At 42.9% G+C, this 8,877-nt stretch overlaps 1 protein-coding gene and 2 pseudogenes across 1 annotated transcript; 1 reads left to right on the top strand and 2 right to left on the bottom strand.

The window, feature by feature from the left end:
* Positions 1-8,877, bottom strand: part of LOC119582191 — a 119,012-nt pseudogene that overhangs the window by 50,013 nt on the left and 60,122 nt on the right.
* Positions 1-8,877, bottom strand: part of LOC119582224 — a 40,613-nt pseudogene that overhangs the window by 8,316 nt on the left and 23,420 nt on the right.
* Positions 106-8,832, top strand: LOC119582213. Its single transcript, XM_037930447.1, has 3 exons — positions 106-378; positions 8,054-8,211; positions 8,474-8,832. Exons 1-3 carry the CDS (start codon positions 358-360, stop codon positions 8,625-8,627), a joined length of 333 nt encoding a protein of 110 aa, XP_037786375.1. The 5' UTR covers positions 106-357; the 3' UTR covers positions 8,628-8,832.

The following is an 8,877-nucleotide window of genomic DNA, read 5'->3' on the forward strand; positions in this document are numbered from 1 at the left end:
TATGTAACAAGTACCTATACAGTTGGGTGTAAGAAGAGAGTTATGGTGTTTACAAGACTAAAAAGCTTCGAGATACAGAGACAAAATTGCTGAGTATTAACAAAACATAAAGACATTTGAATGTCGATAATGATAGCAGTAACATACTTAGTGATTCAGAATAAGCATTTTTTGAGGAACATTTTGAGTATAAACAACACTTAATTGTACACAAAGACAACAAAATAACAGTATGGGAATTGTTTACAAGCAATAAGGGTGGGATTTGCGTGTTCTAAGGTCACTTTGTCATTGTCACGGCTGTAGACCTGTTGGATTCAGCTGAGGACAGTGGAACTACTATGAGAGAAGGCACACATGGCTTTTCTGATATGTGAGGTGAGAGAGATCACGAAAACAGGTCACTATAGTAATGATAATATTACTAATAATGATAATAGTAGTAGTAGTGGGCTGAGTATTTTGGGCAGTTGTACCAGGTAGACCCTCCAACAGTTAGCTTGGATGCAAGCGATGTCACAATACCTGTGCATCGACCTCAAGTAGGTGTTTGACTTGGTGCATTGCGAATCGCTATGGGAGATCCTGAGACTCGGGAATTCCAACGCAGATTATTGGCCTAATAGCAAGCCTTTATACTGGTACTGAAAGTGTTGTAAAGTGTGGTGGGAGTCCGTTGAACTTCTTCCCTGTTAATTCAGGGGTGAGGCAAGGCTGTGTCCTTGCACCAACACTTTTCAACACCTGCATGGACTGGATAATGGGCAGAGCTACTAGCCAAAGTCATTGTGGTGCAACACTGGGCAATATCAAGGTCTCAGACCTTGACTTTGCCAATGATGTTGCTATCCTATCTGAGTCCCTGGAGTCACTGGTGGTGGCTCTTGATACAATGAGGCGAAGCCCTTGGGCCTAGAGGTCTCCTGGACCAAGACCAAGATTCAGGACTTTGGGGGCCTGTTAGGGGAACTCGTTCAGTCAAGGATGTTGAAGTTACAGAGAGTTTTACATATCTTAGTAGCGTAGTCCATATGTCTGGGCTGTCAGACCAAGAAGTCAATAGACAGATTGGTCTGGCAACAGAAGCCATGAACTCAATCAACAAGAGCATTTGGAGATGTCAGTACCTATGCAGAAGGACCAAGCTACATGTCTTCAAGGCCTCGTTACTGCTAGTTTTGCTCTATGGAAGCGAAACCTGGACGCTATCCAGTGTCTTGGATTCTTGTCTTGATGCCTTTTGTAACTAGTCCCTTCGCCGGATCATGGGGTACAGTTGGCAGGACCACATGTCCAACCAGCGGTCACACTGTGATACTGGCATGAGACCTGTTACTTGCATAATCCAGGATCACCAACTCAGGCTATATGGGCACCTAGTTCGTTTCCCTATGGATGACCCTGCCCATCAGCTTGTTTCGTTGCGAGACAACCCTGGGTGGAGGAGGTCTGTGGGATGACCCAGGAGGTCATGGCTTGGTCAGCTCGACGAGACCTGTCGCGAGGAATTAGAGATGGGCTGAGGGCCTACCTGGATACACGCCATGAGGGACCCTCGTAGTTGGAAGCAAAGGGTGGATGTGGCCATGCGCCCCCGTCGGCATTTGCCCCTTGATGATGGTGATGATGATAGTAGTAGTAATAATTATGATAGTAATAAATCTTCCCCCCCCCCCCTTTATTAAAGGTTTTTATTCTAATAATGCTGTTATTATTGCTCTTAATATTATAGTGAAAGTAGTATTAGTAATAATGATAATATTTTGTACAGTTGTAAGCCTAGTAACACCAAAGCAGGACGTCATCAGGATTTCTCCTGTGTTCTGGACGATTTTACGGGGATAAACCCCCTCAACTGGGTTGTCCTTATACTCAGAGTGTGCGTGGTGTGTGTGTGTGTACATACACCAAATTGTGTCGGATATTATGGTCAGGGACTCCAGAAAAAACAGTGCCTAGTAAAAATTACGAATACTGAGTGTGATGCTAAGGTAACAGGGTGCTGTACCAACGACCGTTGGCGAGACCTGGTGAATGTATGTGTGACAGCACTTGACCTGGCGCTCGCACCCTCCCCGCGCCCGACCGCAGGGAATTAATCACCCAAGAAGCGGACGGGACAACCACCCCCTCACTGTCCTACCATGGATGAGGGTGGGGACGTGCTCGATGCCCCCCCAGTACCAGTGCCAACTACCACCCCCTCAACCCTCCACTCTATGGGAGGGATTGATTCCACCGAACATAGGGATGTGAACGATGTGGATTCGACTGCCGACCCTGATGCTGATAACGAGGGATTCCAACTCGTTCAGACCAGAAGGAAAAAAGTGAAAACCATGCCGAATAACACCAGCAACCTGACCAAGAAAGCAAACGGAACGACCCAAAAGCGCGAACCCATCGCCCCCCGGGAGAGGTACATTAGACTGGCCTTTCCTGAGGACACGACTTCCGTCAATAAAATAAGGTGGATGAGGGAGGTCAGCCAGCTGCCGCCCCTCCAAGAGGAAGGCCCGCTAGACATGGTGCAGGGGAGATGGATATCCTCGCGCTACGTCTATGTACGACGAGAACAACAACAATATGTGGCCCTGATGATTAATGGCACTTTTGCGGGGATCTCTCTGCAGAACAAAGACGAGTTTCAGCCTAAAAGAAAAAATACGGGGAATACCTGGTTACCAGGTTTCCGAAGGAGGCGGCCGCTGAGGAAGCACTGCATCTTCCGGGCGTTTTTAAAGCCCGGAGGATCTATAAGGACGGACAACCCTTGAACAGGCTCATCATTGTATGGAGCGGTGAACAGCCGCCACCTACAGAGTACCAATTCTTTGGAAGATACATAGAGCCGAGCTCCATTCGACCGTGGTGCTCAGAGGTTGTAGTCTGCTACAAGTGTCAAGGTTATGGCCACGTAGCTAAATATTGCAGGAAGGACACAGCGTGTGCTGTCTGTGCAGGAGCTCACCAGGCAAAGGACTGCCTTGCAAGAAACGACGGAAAGGACAACGACAATGAGGACGCCGCCACCATCGTGAAGAGGTGCGTCAGGTGCAGAGCGGAAGGTGTGACGGCCTGGCACCGTAACTGCCCCCACAAACCGCCACGAGCACCCCCCCCCCACCTGCCCCGACCGTACCCATCGACCGCGGAGTGGCGATGCCCAGCCCAGCCACACACACCCACCCTGGGCCGCGTGACGTCACCAACCCACAGGAATTCCCGCAACTGCCAGGGGGATTCCCCATCCTAGGAAACAGTGCCACTGGAGAAACCATTGGTGAAAAAGACATGGATACGGCCGAGGAAATAAGAAGCATCAGGCAAGAGATTGCTGAAATGAAAAAAAGCATCAGGCAAGAGATTGCTGAATTGAAAAAAAGGATAATGGAGAACAAAAGTGATCGTGTAGACAGGGAAAATGTGCGTTCTGATGATGTTAGTGATGTCAGTGATGTTGAAAATACGAATGAGGTCTCTGATATTATTATTACGCACGTGCGTTCTGATGATGTTAGTGATGCTGACAATACGAATGAGGTCTCTGATATTATTATTACGCACGGCGGACCATCTGAAAACAGTGACGACAATGACCGTAAAAATGACGCTGACGAAGATGCGAAGGAAACGGCCGATCTGTGGGACATCACTCAGAAAATGCTATCAGGTACGGATTATGCGTATAGTATCAATACGCGGAAAGCGCGCAAACAGATAAATAAAGAAGATACAACACAAATACGTAATGCAGTACAAGAAATATGCAGACTAAAGAGTTTCATCAAACAGAAATTTGACCAATCAGTTAAACATAGGGTGTGATGGGGGACAAGAAAACAATTACTTTTCTTTCATGGAATATACGTGGTGTCAACCGTAGAATTAATGACTTGCTTTACTATATTCATAACAATAATGTTGACGTTATCTGTTTACAAGAGCCCTTCACATCAGTCACTAAATAAAAACCGCCCCTAGAATTAGAGGCTACCACTCCTATACGAACACAGGAATGACAGGCCTATTGACTTATGTCAGTGACACCATACCGCATAAGTTGGTGCAGAAATCTAATGACAATAATGTGCAGTATCAGCATTTACATATTCGAACAGCCTCTGGGTTTTTCTCTCTGTACAATGTATACGCAAGGTGTAGAAAGTTTCAGACTGATTCACTGCCCAACTTTCAGAATCACGGCACAATATGCATGGGAGATTTTAATGCTAGACGTTATACATTTGGAGATAGTCAATGCAATGAAAATGGCGAAGAGTTCCGACATTTTGTGAACAACAGATCTATGACAGTATATGATACAGACAGGCAAACTCACGTGGCGGGGGCAGGCTAGATTATGTAATAGGAAGGGATCTTGTGCATGGAAACGTCAGAAGCATGCTTGCAACAGAGCTAATCAGTGACCACTTTGCAATAGTAACGAGATACGCTGTTGATAATACTCAGTCACCAAAAACAAATAGGGTCAAAATTTCTATCCCCCTTACCTTGAGCATCACTTTAAATCACGTATCTATGACTGGTACAATGATTACACAGTAACAAGTGTTGATAAATTTTCCATGGACATGACAACAGTGGTCACTGATTACTACAACACTTGGGTCTGTCCAAAGAAAACCTTCTAGAACAGCAACTCACAACGCTGCAAACAACCTAAGTGGGTCGGTGACCCTACATTATTAAGGGAACAAAAGCGAGTTCAGGAGCTTTATGATATCTACAAGCAGGATAATACCCGTGACAACCTTATTGAATTTCTTAAGGCTAACAAAAACCTACGGAATTAAAAACTCATTTCAGAAATGAACACTTTGAACAGTTCCTACAAAGCATTAACAATAACAACTCAATGTCGGAGGTCCAGAAAAAAATTAATCGAATTTCAGGCAAACCAACTAACACCCCCCAGTTCCATAGTCCTCTTGCACAAGCAGATATGCTCCTTAGTCAATGGGCTGGAGCGTCCAAATTGAGCTCACTTCCCACAAATATTCAGGATCACCTTAGTCAATCTAAAATTGCACGCAAATTTGCCATTGAGATTGGATGTTCTGATACTGACCCCTCAGACTTTGCCGAGATTACTAAGTGGGAACTGAACAATGCACTGATCAAAGGAAAAGCGTCCGCCCCAGGTGAGGATGGAATTACCTATAGTGTCCTCCGCCTTATAGCTCAGGTACCTGGTAATCCCCTTTTGCACCTATACAGGTTAAGTTTGTCACAAGGTATTCTGCCTGGCTCCTGGACACGCAGTCTGATCATCCCTATACCGAAATCAAACACTGATAAATACCGACCAATTTCATTAACCTCATGTGTATGCAAAGTTCTAGAAAGGATAATTTTGAACAGACTCAGGTACAGGTTACAAGGTAAATTATCTCACAGACTGTACGGATTTCTATCGGATGTAGCACACAACACTACTTTGCAGAGTACTTTTCAAGCTCTAATCCAGGGAAGCACACTGTTTTTCTTGACCTTCAGTCAGCTTTTGACATTGCAAACAGAGAAGTTATCCTAGAACAATTAGTAAGCTTTTGGGATCCGGGTAAGATATTGAACTGGATTAGAATGTATCTCTCGAACAGATCTGCAAGTGTCCTGTTCAGGGAGTGAGAAGTTCCACTTCACAGTCTTTTGAACTTGGGACGCCACAGGGAGGAGTTCTCAGCCCTATGCTGTTCAATGTCCTCATGCACAAGCTGGTGGCAGATATCCCACTTGGGGATGGTGAATCCATTATATGCTATGCTGATGACATATGCGTCAGAGCATCATCACAAGTGAGGATGCAAATAATTCTCGACAGAATCACAGCAAAGGCACATGAGTGGTGGATTAGTCATTTCCGCTGAGAAAACAATGGCTCTAAACCCATGTATCATACCCCCACCCACTTTTCGCATAGGTGACCAGGAGCTTGACATATGCCACAAGTATAAATATCTCGGGGTGAATGTAAATGATGCAGACCTGGTCCTCTCTCTAAAGAAGAGACTCTGGGAGAGATTGAAACCTTTGGAAGTTCTTGTCGGAAGAGAACATGGCATCAATGTTAAGCTCGCTAGACTGTTTTACTTGGCTTTTATAAGGTCAGTTGTAGACTACCATGCACTGCACTTGTTGCAGTGTAAGGAATCAGAAATAGGTAGTTTGGAGGTAGTGCAAAATGAAGCTATGAGGATTATCCTCGGGACCCGAGAACAGCAAGGATAGTAAACATGAGATCAGAATTAAACTTACCATCCATTTCTGATAGAATAATATTTATTTCCACCATATTTGGGGTCAAAGCTCTGAGGGAACCCTCGTATCTCTCAGATTTCCAAAAACAACTGCAACATAAAATCACGCAAGTAGACGTGACAAATCACACACACGCGCGCCCTCTGATACACAAAATCTCCATGAACATTATAAAACTCAATGTTCCAATTAGTAAATACCAAAAGGTCGCTCCATTCCACCATGGAAAAATTCAACATTGATCGTGCACCTTACATGTCTACCACAAAAAAACAGGGTGCATAACTGTGTGTTGAAACAAATTGCGCTAGCAAAGGTAACGGAACACACAGAATCTATGGGTGATGATGCATATGAGTGTTACGCCGACGGATCCGTACAGTCTGGATACAAAGCTGGTTGTGCTTGCGCTGTATACAAAAATGGCTTACTACAACATCAAGTTAATATGAGAATACAAAACTGGGCCAGCACTACACAAACGGAGCTGGCAGGTATACTCCTCGCAACGGAATTCTTAATGTCTAGGGGCTCTGGAGTAGTTTTCTGTGACTCTCAAAGTGCTCTTCGGACGCTAAATTCTTTCAAAGCAGGTGGCGATGAAGAAATTGTGAGTTGCATTAAGCGTAACGTAACCCATGCAACAGAGCGTAATTTTAACATTCAGTTTGTATGGATACCATCTCATGTTGGCATACGCAAGCACGACCACGTAGACAAATTGGCGAAAGAAGCCTGCAGCAACGATATTGTGAACATAGATCTTGGGATGCCTCTTGCTAGGGTTGCACATATATTGAAAAGTTCTCATAAGAAAAACTAGTAGATCTGATTAACACTCAAAGGCCTGAAAGCTGTACCATAAGGCACTACGATCAGTATAGGGATGGCAAGCCTTCCTATGGGTGGCACCGAAGTCAAACCAGACAGTGTGACGTGGTTATTGCCAGAATACGTTTAGGTTACAGAATGTTACTGGCAACTGCACGGTGCAAGAAGTGCAGATGAATCTAGATGTAGACTGTGTAACGAAGAAAACAAACGAATGCTTGAGCACTATATCTCGGAATGTCATGTGATACAGCCTTTCAGACCACCTAACATGAGGTATAAAGAACTATGTGAATATTTCATTTCATCTGATACATTGGAAGATATACTCGTACTATACCCTAAATTTACTATGTGATAACTCCCGTATGCAAATAACAGTGTTATTCAAACACAGTGGCAAAAGCATATGTAAGTAATAATTTTTGTATGATGTATGATTTATATTTATATTTTACCTTGTACAACTACAGTAGTTACAGACTACTGTACAATGTCAGATATATGTAAAACTGTAATCATGATTGCCCACGCCTGAGCAGATAGCCAGGGTGGTAAATAAACTTACTTAACTTAACTTAACTTTAATATTTTGTAGAAAGTCAAGAAATGAGGTAAACAGGTCAGATCAGGTAATTGATTCCTTGATGACTTAAGTGTTCCAAAGACATTTAATTTGTATACAAAATTAACAAAACAAAACCACAGTGTCAGTAAGTTCAACATATTGGTGTCGGTGGATAATGTTTGGTCTTTTTTCGGATTCACTTCCTCTCTTCACTTAAAAAAGAATATACAAATTTGGCAAAAAGAATATTCAGATGACTGTTTAGGTCAGTAACTACATTCTTTCATTTCTTGAATTTAAGGTTTTTAATGGTATTTTGATTTTCTGCCCCTCCCCTAACAATATATATTCATTTATCTATTTATACTGTAGAACTCAGGAGAAAGTGTGAGTCGCTTAGAGAACTGCCTCCTGGAGATGCAGTCTGATAGGGAAGAGAGCCTTCGAACGAGGACAGATGTTATCTCTTCACTTAGAAAACGGTTGGAAGAACTTAATACAGCTGAAGAGGAGATGGTCAATAGTTGCAGGTTTGATATACTTTTGGATTATGTAAGTTGTACAGTATTCCATAATACACCAGATGTAGAGGACATCTTGATTGTTGCTGATTTTCTTTCCAACATTTGTACTGTTGATAGATAAAGGTAAAGCAAAATACTGTTGGCAACCAAAGTACTATGTGTAAGTGTTTGTTTGTTTGTTAGCATGTTCATGTATGTATGGATATATGTATGTATGTGAAAACCTTTTCTCTTTTTGGGGGGAACTTTTTTTGTGTTTAACTACAAGGACAGAATTACGTGAAGAATATGATGAAGTACGAGAATCAAGCAAAATAACCCTAGATGACCTAAAGACTGACCTAGAAAAGAACATTTCGGCAATGGTTTCACATGGGGCAAGACACGAAGAATTGGAACTTCAACTTAGAAAGAAAAGGTAAGACATAGAACTATATTAGATGATACCAAGAAGAAAATGAAGCATGTCAAGAGGAGTAACTGACATTACTGATATGGCTCTCAGCACTGATTTATATTTTATTATATGATAAGTAATTAGTTAAGGAGCTAAGATAATCCTTTCTTTTTTAGAGAGAGAGAAAAAAAAAGAATTAAAATCTTTCAGGGTAAATGCCTCAGCCCTATATGAGTAGTCAGAGGTATGAAACGAAAGATTATTAACTAAGTCGT

Source organism: Penaeus monodon, chromosome 2, assembly GCF_015228065.2.
Source record: "Penaeus monodon isolate SGIC_2016 chromosome 2, NSTDA_Pmon_1, whole genome shotgun sequence".
Lineage (NCBI taxonomy): Eukaryota > Metazoa > Arthropoda > Malacostraca > Decapoda > Penaeidae > Penaeus > Penaeus monodon.

Bases quoted from the DNA above. Each gene is read 5' to 3' on its own strand.
- LOC119582213 (XM_037930447.1), top strand. From the start codon at position 358: ATGGCTTTTCTGATATGTGAG. The intron at 379-8,053 runs GTGAGAGAGATC...TTTATACTGTAG, and splicing joins TGGCTTTTCTGATATGTGAG to AACTCAGGAGAAAGTGTGAG. The intron at 8,212-8,473 runs GTTTGATATACT...TTTAACTACAAG, and splicing joins GAGATGGTCAATAGTTGCAG to GACAGAATTACGTGAAGAAT.